Source organism: Sitophilus oryzae, unplaced genomic scaffold (genome assembly GCF_002938485.1).
Source record: "Sitophilus oryzae breed Bouriz unplaced genomic scaffold, Soryzae_2.0 scaffold_404_pilon_pilon, whole genome shotgun sequence".
NCBI classification, from domain to species: domain Eukaryota; kingdom Metazoa; phylum Arthropoda; class Insecta; order Coleoptera; family Curculionidae; genus Sitophilus; species Sitophilus oryzae.
Window position 1 is genome coordinate 170,105 of NW_022146979.1, and position 20,954 is coordinate 191,058.

Below are 20,954 nucleotides of genomic sequence, written 5' to 3' on the forward strand. Positions count from 1 at the left end.
AAGTTTTAAAAAAATGCAACTCAAAACAATGGCGGATTTTTTGAACATTTTCTAAAATAACTTAAAGTGTATGTAGTGATATTATATTTTTAAGTTTTAGTTTGTGTAATGTAAATTGTAAAAACCGTTTAATAATATATTCTGACTTTTCATAAGTTATAAATCATAACAGAATAAGAATACCATGCAATCTCAGTGAAATTAGTCAATAAAGATAAGAATTGGCTATAACTAAATTTAACTTTTCTAACATGTCTTGAAAACCGTTCTCTAAAAAAACGTAACATTCACCGGTCAACGTATCCTCGAAAATGTATGGTCAAGAAAAGTTGATCCAATAATTCTACACGCTTTTCTTCATTTGGTTTGGTTTGGTTAAAAATTCATATTTACAATTTTTGTTTATTTTAATCTTTGAATAAAAAGACTAAGGAAGGAGCATATGAAAAATCTTAGGTAGACCGCGATGGGCCTCAAATATGGCCGACTTAAATTCCGGTTTATCAGTGTCGTTCTAATTTTATTTAAAAAATGTAAAACTATGATGTAGGGTAGACGTGGGGTAGACTCAATAATTTGTTGTTTTATTTTACGTTGTGAATAAATGTTGATAGTTATTAAAATTGTTATAAAAATATATAATTCTAATAAAAATAGATAAGTTATAATAAGTATTTATTACCACAAACATCCGATACGCTACTGAAGCAGGTAAGTCAAATTAACGTATCTAAATTCTTTGACATCTAATCTTTGACAAGTAAATAAAAGCTAAAATGCAAGAAAAATATATAATTTAGTTAATTTAAGTGAATTTCATAAATGATCGGTTTACTACACGTATGTATATTATATAGTCACTTACTAACGAAAAGTTGTACCATCATTTCACTCAATTTTTGCCGAGATCTACCGCACGCTACACAACCAACTATTTTAGAGTCATTTTCGATAAATCGCGATAGTGTCACTGTTAATTTAAGTGCTGCCTCAATTTCCATCTAGATTTACTACCTTTATCTACTTTATCTACTATACTACCTATCAGTAGTAGAATAAATAATAAATAACATAAAATAAGCTCCGTAAAGACTGACAAATTCACAAAATTTCAAATCAAATTCAAATGTGTCAAATGAATCGTCAAACAGAACTGTCAAGGATCCCCACCCTAGGGAGCTTTTATGGTGCTTTTTCCGCCCACCATGCATGAATACATGGATAGCATTATGCTCCTTCCTTAGTCTTCTTATTCAAAGATTTTAATTTACAAAGTTTGGATGTGACAGCTGAGAGCAAAGACGATTAAACTTGTTTCCATGGCTAAGTGAAATTGTTTAAAAATTATAAGAATTGACTATAACTCAGTAATTTTTCGAAGAAAACATATTATAGCTTATATCGCTGAAAAGCTTAAAAAATGGCGCTTTTTATGAAGTCATGACCAACTATGGTTTCCATTTAAAAAACATATGTTTGTGTCATATGTCAAAAATGACAGGCTTTAGAAAAAAACGGAGGATAAATTCTCATTAAGGATGTGATTATCTACAACTTTTATCTGAAAACTTTTTGTCTAAAATAGCTTATAATGGAATTAAGGACAATTTTTAAAATACCCGAAATTTGTTTTTTTTCGAAATATCTAGTAAGCCATGAACTTTTTCAAAATCTGAAAGGCGCATATTTATGACCCAACAAAACTGCAATTCTTTCCCCATTTAACCGACTCTCTATTTCCAGTAGTTTCCGAGATACCCATAGAGAATATCGTAGGAAACTCACCCTGTATAAAAGCGATAAATTTTTTATAAGCAGTAACCAAAAACACTTTCGACAATGCTGAGTTGATGATTCATAGATTAATAAGTATTAACAAAAAAAATTATTCAATACAATTTTTTCTTTCTTTATTTTAATATCTTTTCAAAAAGTTGTATTAAATTAACCTTTTAATAATTGTTTAAGAAACTTGTGACTCTTCAACGTTGTCGAAAATGTCTTTTGGTTGCCGCATATAAAGAATATTTGGGTCCTATTTTTAAATTTTTATATTATCTAGGGTTTTTTTGTTTAGCGACGTTAAAAGCAGCGTTGTCGGTAGAAAATAATATTCCTAGTGTTTTAAATGTTTCTTGTAATTTTTTGTGAAATATTAATTTCAGTCGAAACCAGGACAGGCTACGGTGTATCCAGTGGGTAGCATTCGGCCTAAACAGTTCGCAACTATGCGTGACGACGATTCTTCTGACGAAAGCCCCAAAAACTCACGTGATTCTTCACCAGCTAGGACAGCCCCAATGAATACGTCACATGTTCCATACAATATGCAAGGTACCCCTTCTTTATGATATTTATTATAATCTGATCTTCAATATTTTTATTTAAATATCTGTATAAATGTCAATCGAACTATGTGGTTAATGTTCTTAATTTTTATATTATTGATTATCTATTTTCCATAGCCAGGATCAACTCTTTAGGGAAAGAACATTGTCAATTATTGTAGTATGCCTTTCGCTGCTGTCATCTGTCATAATAATGAACGCATAAACTTATCCTTCTTGGAAATAAATCTGACAATTGCCTCGTACGGAAGCCATTAAAAAATTACATAATAACAAGAATATTTAAAAAATCTGTTATCTTGATTTATTATAAATATTCAAAAAAATCAAAATATGAACGAAAATTATAGGAAATCGCGGTGCTCCGTTTCTTAACATGGACACAAAAAACGCAGCAGTGTTCTGTCCAGTTGTCAATAAGTGTACGCTGTTACTCATGAGTATTTATGGGATTAAGTAAGGCGCTTGATGCATTTTAAAGAGCTTTTTCCATTGGTCTAAAATCTTAATAACATTTTTTCTTGTTAAATATTGAATTCAAAATTTTATTAAGAAACTTTTTAATTTTTAGGAGGCCTAAGGGGACCAATGAGCGGTTCTTACCGCCCTCAAGCACCTCATCATATTGGAGTTAACCATTATCCCAGAGGCCTACCTCCACGTGGCCCTCCTAACACTCATATTCCTCGCAATACCCATGCCGCACCTCCTCACATATCTCATTCCCCCTCCCACAGCAGATTACCTCTATCTCACGGTCCACGGACCCTACACGGACCTCCAAATCGTCATGTATTACCTCCTCAGTCTGGTGGACCACCACAATCTCAATCTCCACACGGATTGCCACCTCAAACCCGCGCTCCGCCTCCTCAGTCACGTGTCCCGCCGCCGCAATCACGTGCGCCGCCTGCGCAAACACGTGCTCCTCCTTCACAAACGCATGCTCCGCCTTCCCAGACACATGCTCCACCTCCCCAAACACACGCATCTCCTCCTACTCATGCTCATCCTTCTGCTAATTCTTATCAGCATCACAGAGCAATGGATCCGTCCCCTTCTGGTGGTGGGCCTATTAATTTGGCCGATCCTGAACCTGCAGGACCTCCTCCCGTTAGGTATCCTCCTGTTACACAACCTCCTCCCGGTATGGCGCGTCCGCCTATCCATATGCCTCCCCATCAAGCACCTTACCCCCCACCCCCCTCGAATAGTAGCTCTAGTGAAGAACAGTCTTTGACTCAGCCTCCTCCTGCTGAAGGTTATTATGGGAATTACCCTCCAGCACCGCCGCCGACAGAAGATGCTTTGCCACCCGCCCCCTATGAAGGGTAAGTTTTTGAAATTACTTAGTAGTGATTGGAAAAACCGATGAATTTCTACTATAATCGAGTACTCGAGCGATTCCAATAACACTGCAAAAATAAATCTGCAAAAAAGATACGTTCTCGAGCTCCGGCACTATTCCAGGTGATTCTTAAGCAAAATGACGGCCTGAATCCAAATATATCCTCCCGTTTTCTCCTACCATCCACCATCTTGTCACGTTTATTAAAATATACACGGTGTCATTAAATAAGTAACAGATTTATTTAACTTTGAAAACTACAAAATTCGAATACGTAAATTTTTCTATTTACAATACGGTATTTAATGATTATCTATAATAATAATATTATAATATAATAGCTCCCGTATATAGCGTTTAACGCCTTGGGAGTAGCAAGGTACAGCTTGCCATACTAGAGCCGTTCGGTATACAAGGAAGGTAATGTGACTAGCACTACGCTTCAACCGCCTATTATTACCTCAGGATTGTGAATCCCAAGTACTCATTTAAGGCTGAGTCGACCTAGGTACCCAAACTATTTTGATTTTATTAAAAATAGTCGGCTGATGAAATGCCGGGTGTGGGATTCGAACCCACTACCTTGAGATTGGTAGACGAGAGCCTGAACCTCTACGCCACCGGGCACCTTATTAATGATTATCTAACTGCTTAAATATACAGGGTGGCTCTTAAATAAGTGCAAATATTTTTAGGGCTCGTATATTTCTACCGCAGAAACACGTCTAAAGTAATCGCAAAAAAATTTTCGATGCACGTGATCAACTTTGAGTGACAAGCGATGGTGACAGCGCTGCCAGATTGTGATGGATTTATGAGAAGAATCTTGGGACACTTGGGAAACAATATATTTATTATATCATTTTTTAAATATTTTTACGTTTTATTTTTAATTTAATAATTAATATTTTAGCAATTAATGGGTTTATTAACAGTAGTCACTAACATTCACAGTAGCAATATATTTAAATTTAGGGCAGCAGCTACTCGCTACAAATCGAAATAAGTAGAAATAACTTTGAAAGTGGTATAATGTGCTTACCAATCAAACTTACTTCTCTGACTGCAGTCAAGTGTAATAAAGGACCTTTATTTTCACGTTCTCGTTCAAAATAGTTTATCAGGAAAGCTACAAGCTCTTTGCTTCGACTGTTTAAATGCTTCGGCATATTTTCAACACACAATTTCAAGAAATGCAATACAAAAACTCAAAATTTATTTCATAAAAGAACACTTTGTGCTTAAAAGTACAATTAAAAAAAAAGATTATGAAAATCGGCAAAAAACAAGAATTACTCCCATAGATTCAACAAGACGATAATATACAAAATAATAAACGACAACCTTGCTGATTGCGGTGCAATGTGACCAACATGGCAATACTAAAAATCGCTTTAAACTAATTTGTGCAGTTTTAAGCTCTAGATAAATTTATTTCGATGTCATTGGTAAATATAGTAATAGCAAACATTAGACCAGTGTTTACAAGATCAAAATCGATTATCAAAATATAAGTCATTTACGGCGTAGAAAGCCTTATCTAGTAAATAAGATTTCAATGCTTTGCGAAATGAAGAAAATGATGTTATAGACTTGATTTCAAATGGCAGGTGATTTTTTTTTGAGTTGTATAATATTGAACTTTTGTATAATATTGAACTCTGAGTGTGGGGTAGGTAGATAAAGATCTTGTTCCGCGTTCCTGAGTGTATATGTGTGAGATGGCCTTTCTTGAGAAGCTGATACATGCTTATGTATTAGGCAAACGGATTCTAATATAAATAAGGAAGGAAGAGTTAATATTTTTAATTTTTTAAAAAAGTCCTTTCAATGAGTTCTGCGTCCAGTTCTAAGTCCCAGTGAATATCGAACAGCTCTTTTCTGGAGCTTGAAAATGCGGTCAAATTGAGTCGCACAACACGTACCCCAGAATGGAAGGGCATACCTGAGGTGCGACTCAAAAAGTGCATAATAAACAGTTCTAGCCACTGACAAGTTGAGCTCCTTAGGAACAGATCTTATAATGCAAAACAGGCAGAGCTTAATTTTTTGGACAAAGCGTCGATATGCATGTCTCATTTCAGAGAACTGTCTACAACAAGCCCTAAGAATTTTACATATTTTACGACGTCAGTGGTGGTGTTGTTAAGTACAAAAGGCTGCAGCGAGTTTTTATACGACAAGGCTTTAGTTTTAGAAATGTTGAGACTCGAATCAGAGGAGGTTCGAATGGCACCAACATTTAATTGTGATTAAGTCATTTGATTATCCTATGAAGTGCCGTGACGTACTTCTTGCTCCATGTGAAGCTAGTGTCGTCCGCAAAAAGACATATTTTAACACTGATGTTTATGTTAGCAATGTCGTTAATAAAAAGAAGAAACAACATAGGGCCTAGTACTGAGCCTTGTGGTACTCCACATTCTATTGGCTTGCTAGAAGACAACGGTGGTATCCACCCTCACAAGTTGACTTCTTCTTAGATACGACTTAAACCATTCGAGAGATGTTTACCTGAACCCATAGTGCTGCAGTTTATCAATTAGGATCTTATGATTTACACAGTCAAACTGTTAGATTTCGGTACGGTAAAAATTATCAGTGACGCAAAATTTGTAAATTCTGTCAGAAAAAAATGATAATACGGTGTACCATTTACAAAATTTGAGACTATTTAATTTTAAATAGTCGACATTCATAAATCAGAGCTATTATCTCGCAGTTGAGCGAGTTTACCAAAACCATGTAACCAGACTGTGCGTATCGCTGCCTATGATCGGCCGTCGCAAAACCGACAGACTACGGATAGCAACGAGGCTCCGTGGGTTGTCTCGCGAGGCTCTCGCTAGACCCGTCCACACTTAGCAAATTTGGAATATTTCACGCTTTTCTCGCTCTTGTCTCGCTAGGTCTGGACGCACCTTTACTGCAACGACTTTATGATTATTTAGTAAAGCTATATTTTACGTGTAATATTTTCTCTTAGAATTCCACCGGAAGGCGATTCGACTTATCCGAATCAATACGGTGGAGAGGAACCGCCAACGGAGAATCCCCCTTCGGACAATAGCAATAGCAAGCCGTATGACGACGAATCGGGTGGCGAGTTTGCGGGGCTAGCTTCGTACTTTTCCAGTCAGAGGGAGGACGATCTGGACTCATAGTGGAGGACAACGCCACGCTCCGAAATTATCAACGTAAGTAGTTTTCAAGTTAAAACTGCTTTTTTTCATTTGGTTAAAATTTGTTTAAAAAGAAACTCTGTACAAGGTATCCCAAATTCGAGTTTCATCATTGGGATCTTGGAAACTAGAAGAGGTATGAGCAGGGTGCAAAGAACTCGACTTTTTTTTATCTTAACCAGATTTTTTTTATTTAAATTAAAAAAACATTACTTAAATCGGATCTCCAAATAACGACTAATTTCCAGTTAAGTTTCATCTCAAATGGCTAAATCTTCGTAATTCTGCCGTGTCGTTTTTCCACATCAGTCACCAATAATTTTATTCTGTAAACTTTGTCGATGCCATTTCCGCCAAAAAAGTCGCCCGCTTAGATCAGAGAGATTTGGTTTGGAAATTATCTTGAGTCGAAAAGAAATTAGTCTCTAAGGAAATTAGTTCGAAATTAGTCGAAAAGAAATTGTTCAAAGTATAAAGTACTTAATGCAGTAGAAATGGAGAAAGAACTATAAGATAAGTTGGAGAAGGCAGAAGTTAGCTTATCAACTACATACATATGTTACGCTCAATAGTCGAATTCGGACAATGCCCGAAAAAATACGCAAATCTAGTTTTGAGCAAGGAATATTTCCCAAAAACCAACTAACCAATGAATTAACACCCTCCAAATAACCACGCTAACCAACTCGCCAAATAACTGAACCAATCCAACCAAAAAGAGTGAAACCAATGCAATTAAATCACACTATAAGCAAAAAAAAATGAATAAAATTAATATTTCGGGTTTGGGAAATATTCCTTGCTCAAAATTAGATTTGCGTATTTTTCTCGGGCATTGCCCGAATTCGACTATTGAGCGTAACATACAGGGTGGTGCACTTCATTCGCCTCGGTTGATTATACGAAAACGGAAAAATGTAGAAACAAAATATTTTATGGGTATATGTGGGAAGACAATATGCATAATTTAAAAATATTTTGAAAAGTACAGGGTATGTCAGAACTAAGATCCATACCACAGTTATATATTTCTTCTTATGGAACACCTGGTATTTTATTTCATTTTTGGATTCTTGGACATAAAATAAGGCATTTAATATAAGGGTTTAATATGTTTAAAAGCTTTGGTTTTTGAGATATTTAAAGATATTTAAATATGCATGCTATAATAAAAAAGTTTGTCAACACCTTGTACATTACTTTTCAGAATTAATTCTTGTGCTGACTTTTAAGCCAGAGAAATAAACTTTACTAAAAAATTTATCTATTTTACCTTATATATAAAAAGGGGTATCAAAAATTGCTGGTCTATTTTAAATATTTATTTTACATAAAAACTTTGTTATTTCAAATGTAACACTATGTATTTTTTTTAAATAAGTTGAAGCAGATTTAAATGCTCTTTTAAACTATATTAGGGTTTCCTATACCTATCTGGCTAATATTTTGAATGAAAAGCGATTCTTCAATAAAATTGTAAGCAAGATGGCTGGTGTCGCCATGGCAATTTTCTAGTGACACTTAGTAACAAAGACATTATAAAGATAGACCGAACATCTCATTCATAAATACTCGTTGGTAGTGTATCAAACATTCCAATGTGTCAAACAAGGACAGAAGAGACAGAGAAGTCTAAAATTTCCGACCCCGGCAACTAGGCGCATTTGGATTGTTCTAATGGCCAGTGGCGTATCGTTTTTTGGAAGGAATTTAATTAGTAACGTAAAAGTAAAGTAATTAGTAAAATTTTTACTCCATATTAATATACTACATTAACACTTTTTCGTCAGATGAGTTTTGTTATAAGGTCTAATATAATAATACAATTAATATCCCACATATACTTATGTTGAAACGTTAGTAGTTTTCGAAAATCGGTCCAACGTCGATTTTCAATTTAAACTTTCAGTTACTTCTATATAAACTTTCAGTTACTTTTGAATATTTACAGGGTGACTCAGGCTTTCGAAACAGTTCTATATTAGGTTTGTGGTTGGTGACTTTTCTTTCAATTTTTTTTCAGAATATGGAGGCATTTAGCCACATTTTAGACATTTTTGTAAACATAGGTGGCCGAAACATAATTTCAAACCAAAGTTGTAGATTTGCCATTAAATTTCCATTCCAGAAATACCTAGGGTTGCCACTTGTCCTTTTTTGAAAAGGACAGTCCTTTTTTGGAATAACTTGTCCTTTTGACTTTTTTTGACTTAAAAAGTCATTTTTATTACGTATTTTCCCTGAGAAAATTATGTATCTACAGCAAACAGAAATGTTCTGTTCGCCCAAATTTAATTAGGAATGTTATAAAACTTATAAATAAATTTTTCTTGTTTAGAATAGGCAACATTATATAGAACTTCCCGTTTAATCTCAAATGGGGATTTTCTCCCATTTTTTCTATTGTTTGTATCAAACTAAAACCTCTGACGAGGGGTAGGGGATAAAAAACTCACAATCTGTTAAGATGTTTATTTAAATTTAATTTGCTTGAAAAAAAGAAGGGGGCGACATGTTTCGGGACATAACAATTCCCATCTTCAGGCCCAAGAAAGACAAACAGTAATATTCTTTTGTTATTCTTCTGTTAACGTCCATGTTTCCGCTCCAAGTAACAGATTGCCCTCGATTATTGCATCATAAATTCTTAGTTTTCTGTCTACCTATTTCGTTACTCCAGAGTATATTATTCAGACATTTTATTGCATTTCTTGTCTTACATATCAACATACAGCCCTTTCCAAAAAGATATAAAACAGTCTTGACACCAGCATATTTTCCGACAATGATTATAGATCCTCGGGAATGAAAATACAGTTCAACATCTTTAATCTGAATACACCATAATTGGAACATCCAATAACCGGAACTAACTTAAGACATTTGAATAAATATTTTCTAAAATCTTCAAATTTGTTAAAAATAATCATAACTTTAATATTACAGTTGAGGGTTGGAACCTTTGGTGTTAAACAGCAAAATAAAAACACTAAATCACCACAATACACCAAAACACTTTTACTTTTACACTGGACGCGCGTTTCGCTGATCTGCTGATGATGCTAACATGGTTAGCGAAACGCGCGTCCAGTGTAAAAGTAAAAGTGTTTTGGTGTATTGTGGTGATTTAGTGTTTTTATTTTGCCATAACTTTAATATAGATAACTTACTGAATAGTGCAGGGGTGTTTTCCAGAATATATATTTTATTTGAATTTCCCTATTAAATTGACTATTAAACTGCATAATTTCATATTTATTCCAGAACTTAACGAACTTTTTATCATATTTTTATTCTATATGAATTATGACCTTGCGATTTGTCCAGTTCTTTTATACCAACATGTATTCAATAATAATAATTTTCAAAGTCTTATTATTATATAGTGTATCACAAAAAAATAAATTTTAATCTTGAGTTTTAAAAAATGCTTAAATATGCATAAACTTTTTTATATCTGTTATTGAGGTTAAAGGTTAAAGAAATATAAAAAGATTTACTGCCACTAGGCGCCCCTTTGAAAAATATATAGGGTGGCGCATTAGTGCGAGGAAGTCCAATTTGGTAGTTGTTGACAAATGAGACTGAATTTTAATTATATTGTAATTTAATTATATCAAATCAAATTCAGTCATAATGAAATAAAAATGAATTCGTGAATATACGTTTTTCTCAAAAATCTTTTAAAATATTTGAAAACATTTAAAATTTTAAGGCGGCATTTTGATCAGCTTCAAATTGCGCAACTTTGTCTCTATTTAACTGACCTCATTTCTTCTACTTTTCGAGATCCCTTTAATGAGGCTTGAACTTGGGACAATCCTGTATTATGTCATATATTGATTAAAATAAATATAAGCGTTCTATCCCTTTTGATTCCATTTCTTTTAGCAGGTTCCTTAAAAGAAGAAACTACTACTACCCATCTCTAATGACTTTACCGATGAGCTAGTTAATATAATCTTTTTATTGGGTGAAATATTTATCTATATTAATTTATTATTTCTTAAATATGTAGGAGAGTATTAATTATTAATCAGAAAAGAGAAAATGTACAGTAATCTTACGACATACCTAATACTTTTTTAAATATGAATTTTTGTACATAAAATTGTATATATTATATGATTTTTTTAAGTTAATAGCAGGTAATAAATGTATTATTATAACCAAATATACACTGTATATTATATTATACAAAAACATTTTTACAAACTACTTGAACCAAGTTCAAATTAAATACTTGCAAGGGATTGAGGAAACAATCTTTATATTATTTTTTCGCTATTGAGAATAAATTTGCTTGTATGTATATTTTTTACAGGAAAATGAATTGTTTATGATTTTATTTTCAGGGTGAACGTTTGTAGAAATGTAAAAATTTTTAGAATAAATAAACATCACTGTTGTGATACTGTGAAGAATTTTTATTTACCTTGTATTGGGGGAAAATAAAGCAAATACATATATGAATTGGGAAGGAAATTTAGATATCTATGTATTGATAAACTAGAATTGAAAGGGGGCTCTATACAGAGTTAGCTGGAGTGTGATGCAGAAGCAAAAGTGGGTGGGGAAGAAATGTAACGGCGGGTGATCTGTCCTTGTCATAGTGTCAACAATATTAAGTCATCCATTATCTGCTATTTTCTTTATTTAGCTGTATTTTTGTGGTCTAAACTTATGGTTGTCAGAGAATATATTGTATAGAACTTCATAACTTTTAATTAATTTTATACTTTTGAGATTTGTTTGAGTCATTATTTTTTGAATTATATGGATTAGGTTCATTATTTTTATTTAATCTAATAATGTTGTGTTTTAGATTAATGCATAATTTAAACTTTGCATAATTTTTAAATATACAGGGTGGTCCGAATTATTCCGGTGGTTCGGTAGCATATTCTGCAAATAAAAATAAGTAAAATTTTTTGTATGCCCTAAAATGCTTAGTTTCGGAGATACAGGGTGTAGAAGTTTTATTTTGGTTTTTTTCCAAATAATTTCTGAACTAACGCCAATATTTGGATGAAAATTGGTGTCTGGAAGTTTTTGACGTGTTGATTTGATGTCAATATAACTCCTGTTTGTAGGGGGTGCCACCTACGTTTGTTTTAAGTCTTTAGAAAAGTAATAACTTTTCGCCCTTACCTGTATAAAACTACCTAGTAAAAAAATATACATTTCCGTGTTTTTTTACGTAAAAAATGTCTCTTGATAAAAATCGCTACGAGTAATGGTTTTCAAGATATTTAGAATAGAAATAGTCAATACATGTCATTATTGACAAAATATAAACATGTTGAGAGTAGATAGTTTTTATAAATTTGGGAACTTTTTATGGGGATAAATAGGGAACTAAATTAATCATAAATTTTTCTTCGAAAAAATGACGATAAAACAGTTTCTGTTCAACTTTTGGCACAAAAACATTTCAAATTTATGATTTCAGTCTAATAACTATTTAGGCAACATGTTTAATTTATGTCAGTGATGACAGGTATTGATAATTTCGATTCTAAAGTGCGTCTGGTGGATCTGTGTCTATGAAAGGAATGCGGACAAAAAACATTTAAATAAACAGCAATATATTTTATACGTTGACTTGACGAGTACGTCACCGCAAATCGCTCCGCCCACTCATTTTATTGGCTACTTGCAAATTTGTCGAATTTTTATTGATGGGACGCGTCGTCTATTTTTTTACGAAAAAGTATATACCATCTATGTACAGGGATTTCACACACCTCGTTCGTTAAAAGTGTTTTAGGGTTTAGGATCTTTAATTTAGACACAAATATAGTTTATTGAATGTTTTAGGTTAAGCTTTGCTCGAGATATCTATCTCGGGCTAAGCTAACAGGAAATGCTAGCTGCTCAAGGCGTAGTGATAGCACTTCCGGTCTAACCCGGAGTGATATCAACTTTATTATATTCAGTGGCGAATCCACGAGGGGGGGGAGGTGCTTTGGAGCTCAAGCCCCCGGTTTATGTCCAGTTATGTAATACGATATTATTAATTCATTATGTCAGAAACGACTCCGGGTAAACAAAAAAAAATATATTTATTTAAACATATAAACTTAGGAAAAGTTGTCAAACTGCTGAAAATTGTATTTTTATTACGTTATGAATGACTACAATATGTATCGAAAACAATGCTAAACAATCTTTATCTTAATTGTCAACGGAAATATTTAAATTTTTTTCCTAATAATGTGTGTCTTCCGTGGTTTCTACCTGCGGTTGCTACCGCGGTTGCACACCGATTTGTCATAGACTATATGGGTCTCCGAATAATCTCTTGAGGAAAGGCGTTCCACTCCTCCCGAAGATTTTCTCCCAAAGTTTGAAGATCTGGTGCTTGTGGACGACTTTATAATATAGTCTCCTCTTAAGTAGGTCCCAAACGTGCTCAATAGGATTGAGATCAGGGCTATTAGCAGGCCTATCCATAATTGTGATATTGGACTCTTCAAAGTATTGAGTAACTATTCTTCCAGTATGAGATGAGGCATTATCCTGTTGTAAGATGAATTCTGGACCATGCTGAGCAGCAAATTGAATAACATATGGTTCAAGAATCTCATCTCTGTATCGTTCAGGATTAATTAACCCGTCTAGAAACACGCGCAAGTCCGTACGCCCATTTAAATTTTTACCTCCCCATACTATGACGGAACCTCCACCAAAAAGGATCGCTTCTCTGACTTGTGTCTAGATACCGTTCATTCGGTCTTCTGGAAACTCTCCGCCGGGCATCATTATGACTTAGTCGAAAACGGTACTCGTCCGTAAAAAAGACGTGCCTCCATTGATCCACGCCCCAGTAAAGATGTTCTTGAGCAAAGATCCTTCGTGTCCTACGATGATTAGCAGTTATATGCGACACAACAACTGCTCGCCTTGACCGAATATTAACTTCATGCAGCCTATTTCTTATAGTCTGAGTTGAAATTCCAGTTCCTTTAGCTATCCTAAGAAGATTTTGTAGGTTTCTTTCAGGAAGAGTGGCTTGAACAAGATACTGATCTTCCCGCCTCGTTGTCTGCCTTGTCCGCCTTACCCGTCTGCGGACAATAAAACCATATTCTATGTGTCGATTCCATAGTCTGAAAATGACCGTCGTTGCGACCGACCCTCCTGCAATGATCTCGTGGTTCTGATTGGACTTCTTCAGTATTTAAACACCTTCTAACACCGTTTGGTCTTCCCAAATCATTAACTATTGCCATATTTAACACCAGTTTTGACGATCAAGAAGGCAAAATCACACTATAAAAGAAACTGATTTTATGGAATGAATCCGCCCCTGATTATATTTTATGAATTTTATTTGATTCAGTACGACAGTAAGCAAATGTTGTGTATAACATCACATAACTAGATTAGATTAGATTTTTTGAGGCTATTGGTTGGTCTATTTTACTGCCACATTTACAGGTAGGTTACAGTCGTATCATTTTGCCAATGCCAATTGCTTATCATAAAAAGAAAATACAACTTGCTTCTGAATTAAAATGACAACTACAACTGTCACTGTCATGGGTCCTGTTGGGCAGACAATAAAACAGTACATTTGCCAGGCTATCGCACTGACATAAATATTTTTTGCCATTTCTTATCCCCTGATAAAATCTGCAGATGGCTTTTTTCCGTCAATCTCATCAGATGTCTATTGAGCTTTCAATGACCTGTTAGTAGATCCATAAGAGTTTAGACTTCTCCTGTATTTGCTTATCAGGTCTGTCCTAAATTTTGAGTATTCCAATAAATTTTTTCGTCTGTTTTGCTAAATTTTTCAACTATTGTAGAAATTTGTTGGGGGCCCACTATTTTGTGGCCCTTATAATTGTTTTTGCAGTACCTGAAAGGGGTTATGACAACTACAACTGTTCGCCAGGTGTATCCTCGGCTTATGAGTGGTGTTAATGAGCTCTGTTTGGCCACTTCGTCTGCCTTTTTGTTGCCCCTGTGACCCTCGTGCCTCTGTACGCAGGCTAACCTAACATTGCTATATTCTTCCGACGTATTTAGAGTACGAACATAATCTTGCTTCTATACAGGGTGGCGCCTCTCATACGCCGCGGAAGTTCCAAGGAGAACGGTAGTTTATATCGAAATGAAATTTTGGCAGCATATGTTAACTGAAAGCATTTTATAAAAATATATAGAATTATACAGGGTGTCCCCAAAAAAAGTTACACATCAAAGTTGTGTTTTTTGTAATCGAACACCCTATATATTAATTGATTTTTGGATTCTAAGAAAAAATAAAGGTGAGTTTTATTAAAGAAGTATATACCTAAAATCTAAGGCTTTTGACATATTTCACATTTTTAGAAAATGAAGAGTAAATTTTAAATTTCGATAACAGCTATCTAAATTTTAGTTGACTTTGTATAGCCTGATATTTAATTACAGTAACCATCGTATGTTAAACCAAATTGAAATTTGATCCGAAAAGTTATACAGGGTGAGACAAAATTAATATGGAAAATTAGTCACATTTAAAAGCAAGTTACTCCTTAATTTTAAATGGAACACCCTGTATATTTTTCCGGTGTTCAATGCGGAATTTATAAATCTTTAAAATATTATTAAGGTTGCCTACCCCTCAGACAAAGAAATTCATAGATATTTTAATTTTTATGATTTTGCGTCAGTAGATCTTTATTATTTGAAAAAATCTAGGGTGGCTGTGTGATACCTTTTGTTAATTTAACAAAAGTTAAAGATTGTAGAGTAAAATACTCAACGGTAATATAAAGATACACGTTTAAAACATATTTTAATTATTACAGAATTAAAACTAGATATAAACCTATAATTATGTGACAAAAATTAGCTAGATGAAATCAAATGCTCAAAATGCTTTCTTTCCTGATGTTAACTGCATTAAATGATTGTCTTTTCAAAAGGATCTTTTTATTTTAAAAGGCATATGTGGAGTTCTACCTCGGAAAGCAGCTACAATAATTTCTCTCATGTTGTCGACAATAGTTGGTCGAGTTTTGTAAACATTGTCTTTAACATATCCCCATAAAAAACAGACTAGATAAAATCAGAAGCATTTAAGTATTCTATAATAAAGTAAGTATTTAAGTATTCTAACTAATAGAATCATATCAATTCTCTCTGATGTAGGATAAGTTTGCATTTTCGGCAAATTTCTGATAATTTTTTTTTGTTTTAACTGACACAAAATGATAACTAGTTGTTAAAGTTGGACTAATTAGACAGCTATGTTGAAGTAACGTCAGACATATCACAGCCACCTATATTTTGTCAAATAATAAAGATCTACTCAGATCAAATCATGTAAATTAAAATATCTAGGAAAACCTTTGTTTGAGGGGTAGGCAACCTTAATAGTATTTTGAAGAGACACGAATTCTCCATTGAATGTCGGAATAATATACTGGGTGTTCCATTTAAAATAAAAGAGTAACATGCTTTTAAAGGCGACCAATGTTCAATATTAATTTTGTCTCACCCTGTATAACTTTTTGGATCAAGTTTTAATTTGATTTAAAGTACAATAGTTAGCTACATATTAGACCATACCGGGTAAATTCCAATTTAGATAGCTTTTATTGTAATTTGAAGATTGTTCTTTATTTCTAGAAAATGTTAAATATGTCAAAAACCTTAAATTTTAGTCATATACTTCTCTTATAAAACTCACCTTTATTTTTCTAACAGAATCCGAAAATCAATTAATATATAGGGTGTTCCATTACAAAAAACACAACTTTGATATGTAATTTTTTTGGGGACACCCTGTAGAACTCCCTATATTTTTAAAAAGTGCTCTGAATTAACCTACATATACTCACAAAAGTTCATTTCAGTACAAACTGTCGTTCTCCCAGGAGCCTCCGCGGCGTATGAGAGGCGCCACCCTGTATGTAAGTTCATATGTTATTGAAATATTTTCAATTTTTTATTAAAAATTACATTCGCAAAACAGAAGATAATTAACATTGTGCATTTAAACTGTTGCGTTTAATTTTTTTTATGCTCCAAAATAAAAAAGTACAAAACAGGTTTTCATATCATATTTATACGAGCATCGTGTCTACCCTAATATTTAAACATACAGGGTGGCCCATCGAAAACGTTCCGCTAGGCATAACGGCTAGGGTATTCAACTAAACAGCAAGTTCAACTAAACAGCAAAAAAGCACTGACAAAGCTGTATTACATGTTCGCCATATCTTATACAAAACAGCCGGTTGTAATATTTTACGTTATGGATAATGTTTTACTTTATGAAGTACTTACTACTTTGCTAATTAACTGCTACTGCTTACTACCTACCTATCTATTTTATATTTTTTGGATTCTAGATTAAATTCTAAACACACTTTGTGTGTAATTTTGTGTATTTAAGTTTGACCGTATTTAAATTACTTTCAATTTTAGTCCAAAATTTACATTTTGTAGAGTACAATTTTTTTTAAATATATTTTCCTGTCACTTCGAAAAGGTTTTAGTCTATTTAAATTTTATCATATACAGGGTGGCCCATCGAAAACGTTCCGTAAGGCATAAGGACCAGGGTAATTTTTTTTTCAGAAAATTCAAAAACACGTCAATTTTGTTTGTGAGGGGGACAACTTTTGCCCCAAAAATGATTGCAAAATCTTCAACCCTTTAAGCGGGGGCGTCATCCCCCAATTTTTTTCAAATGCGAAGGGGGGTCAAGTGGCACGGCAATGAAAAGACCTTTCTATTCTTTATATTTCCCCGCCTCGTTTTTGAAAATCCGTCGAGTCATTGAGAAAATATGAAGGATTGAAATTTGAAAAGTTTATTGAAACATTTATCATAGTAAAGGATGAGGATAAATTCTTTCGACCAATTTGAGGTTTTTTCTTATTATTTCTAGATGTTTACGCATTTTTCGCTTGCCACAAGGTTGAACGATCAGGTGCGGTAGTTGCTAGATAGCTGTTCTGTGACTTGTGCGTTGAAGTTCTTCTCAATATCGTTAAACTGACCCACAATAGAATTTCCAAAAATACCAGCCCAATTTATGAGGGTTTTGTGTGTGCACCTCGTGAAAAACCCTGGGGTTGTCTTCAGCCCAGTACCGACCAGTTGTGCCGATTAACTACGCCGCACAATGGAACGAGTCCATGTTAAATGCTGGACATGGGGCTAATTTTTTTTTGGGAAAATGGAAAACTGAATATTGTAGTTTCAAAAACAAGTGTCAGGCCTCTCTTAAAAACTGATTTTTAGAAAACAAAAATGTATTTTGTCGTTTTTACATAGGTTTAAAATTAACCGTTTTCAAAAAGGCTAATTCATGTTGAAAATATTACCACAATTTGATTTTTTATTGCCCAAGCTGTGGTAGGTTTTTAAAAATATTATTTTTTTAATTTAACTCGTTCTTTTGTTAATGAATTTTGGCAAAATTTTGTACATACATCTCATCAATCACCCACTATATATTTTTGAATTAAAAAGTTTTGAATGTTTATTATAGATCTAATCATCAAGAAATATGAAGTAAGTGCCGCAAAGGTACCATAAAAAGAATAGCAGCATATAGTAGACCATTATACCCTCTTTATTATAAACTTATATAAAAAAAGTTGCCCCAATTTGCCGTTTTTTGAAAAACAAATTTTGAACTATACGATGGATACTATTTCCAGAGGCTTTTAAGTAATTTACATAGGTTGAACATGTCTGGTTTTAAAAATATATTGTTATTCCGATATTATTATTAGGTACTATCCTTCTTAACATTTATAAGTAATCGTCATATTAGTAGATTATATCCAAATCATTGCACCCCCCTTCCTTTTAGGATACATCTACGGTTTTTATTATTATAAGCAGAACTATTAAAAAAAGAATTCTCAAATATGACTTGTTAATGAGGAATTAGTGTTCAATTTACTATAGTTATTTTCCTAACAAATGCGTAAAGTGATACTTTCCCGCACGCCTTATCTGACATTTACCCTGACATATTAACAAATAATGCTAGTCGTTCAAATAATTTTCAAATATGCAGTAATTTAATCTGGTTTTGGTGTTTTCTAACAGCTATAGCTTCAGGAAAAAAATAGTTTTGTTAGTTATTGTACTGAAACTGCAAAAAAATATGTTGAATTATATGGTTCGTTCTTTATGTCAGCCACAGTCCACAAAATTTTAATTCATGGCGGAGATATTATTGACAATGCTTTGGTGCTTATAGGGCAATTAAGTGAGGAGGCTCAGGAAGCTAATCACAAATTATTCAGATCCTACAGGTTAAACCATGCCAGGAAAATATCTAGGTGTGCTAACAATGGAGATATTCTTAATAGCCTTTACTTGCTTCCGATCCTGTAGAAGTTACTAGGGACAGGTCTATAATATCTTTAAAAGTAATATCGCTGATCTGTCTTCAGAAGTTTTAGATTTGTTAGACTTGTCTGATGACCTCATATTATGATAAATGTTAAAAATTAAAACAATATTGTATAGACATTATTTAATTATCGAAGAGTTATATTGAGTTAATCTTTTTGTTGTGTTTTTTTATAAAATGTTAAATGTTTATTGTTCTTTGTCGAATTAACGTTTAAGTTATATATTACATGTTACAGACATGACAGCTGTTACAGAGTTTATAGACAGCTGATAATCCTTAGTATTTCTTTTTTGTATTTTGGAGGGTGTACTTAAAAGTACCTATTTTTTAAAATTGTCCGTCATCTTCAACTTTCATGAAATATCAATTTTGACATTAAATTTGTATATTTCAAAGCATTGGCTTTCCAAAATTACTACAAATAATAAAATCGGACCAAAAATGCTTGAGTAATGAGCAATTTTCAAAGGCTCATGTTTATTGACCACCCTATATAATAAATTATTAATCTATTAAAAATATTTTTTCTAATAAAACTCAAAGTTCCTCCTCTCCAAAATAACTCAAAACGAAAAAATTTGATAACAATGAAGCAAAGTTATGGGCTTTAAAAAAAATTGGTTTTGGTAAAACACGCTATATTTTTGGGGCGCCCTATATATGGTTTAAGTTATGTAAGGCAACAATTTTTTGTTATAATTTAAGACGTCCCTCTTTACATAATATTACAGCATATATAAATAATTTTAAGTTTTCCAGATTGAAAGTATTAAGTAAAAAACCTCATGTCCAACCGCTCCCATAAGCTCGTTCCACTGTGCGCCGTTCAAAAAGAAAGTACACTCATCCAAAAAACACACATTAAATAGAAAATTATTATCATTCGCCACTCGGTCACTCATAGTTTCACAAAATTGCAAGCGACGATCAAAATCGTCTGATAAATGTTAAACTTTTCAAATTTCAATCCTTCATATTTTCTCAATAACTCGACTGATTTTCAAAAACGAAGCGGGAAAGTGTAGAGAATAAAAAGCCCTTTTCATTGCGGTACCACTTGACCGCCCTTCCGATTTGAAAAAAAATTAGGGGATGACGCCCCCGCTTAAATGGTTGAAGATTTTGCAATCATTTTTGGGGCAAAAGTTGTCCCCCTCACAAACAAAATTGACGTGTTTTTGAATTTTCTGAAAAAAAAATTACCCTGGTCCTTATGCCTTGCGGAACGTTTTCGATGGGCCACCCTGTATATGATAAAATTTAAATATACTAAAACCTTCTCGAAGTGACAGGAAAATATATTTAAAAAAATTGTACTCTACAAAATGTAATTTTTGGACTAAAATTGAAAGTAATTTAAATACGGTCAAACTTAAATACACAAAATTACACACAAAGTGTGTTTAGTATTTAATCTAGAATCCAAAAAATATAAAATAGATAGGTAGGTAGTAACAAGTAGCAGTTAATTAGCAAAGTAGTAAGTACTTCATAAAGTAAAACATTATCCATAACGTAAAATATTACAACCGGCTGTTTTGTCTAAGATATGGCGAACATGTAATACAGCTTTGTCAGTGCTGTTTTTAAGGAAATTTCAGTCAAAAGATAGTTATACATTTTTAATACTTCAATTACTTAAATAAAGGAACTTCGAACATTTTTAAAATAAGTTACTCATTCTTATTGAATGA

General features: G+C 33.2%; 1 protein-coding gene across 2 annotated transcripts in view; it reads left to right on the top strand.

Annotated features, from left to right (window-relative positions):
• The window catches only part of LOC115885635 (remodeling and spacing factor 1), a 53,029-nt gene extending 41,736 nt beyond the window's left edge, over positions 1-11,293 (top strand). Inside the window, exons 20-23 of one of the 2 annotated variants that reach the window (XM_030904599.1) lie at positions 2,166-2,334; positions 2,920-3,679; positions 6,683-6,893; positions 10,770-11,293. In XM_030904599.1, coding sequence (XP_030760459.1) covers positions 2,166-2,334; positions 2,920-3,679; positions 6,683-6,860 — 1,107 coding nt within the window. In that variant the 3' untranslated portion in view covers positions 6,861-6,893; positions 10,770-11,293. The remainder of the gene's footprint in view (positions 1-2,165; positions 2,335-2,919; positions 3,680-6,682; positions 6,894-10,769) is intronic. The other variant, XM_030904600.1, reaches the window with a different exon arrangement.
• Positions 11,294-20,954: the final 9,661 nt, after the last annotated feature.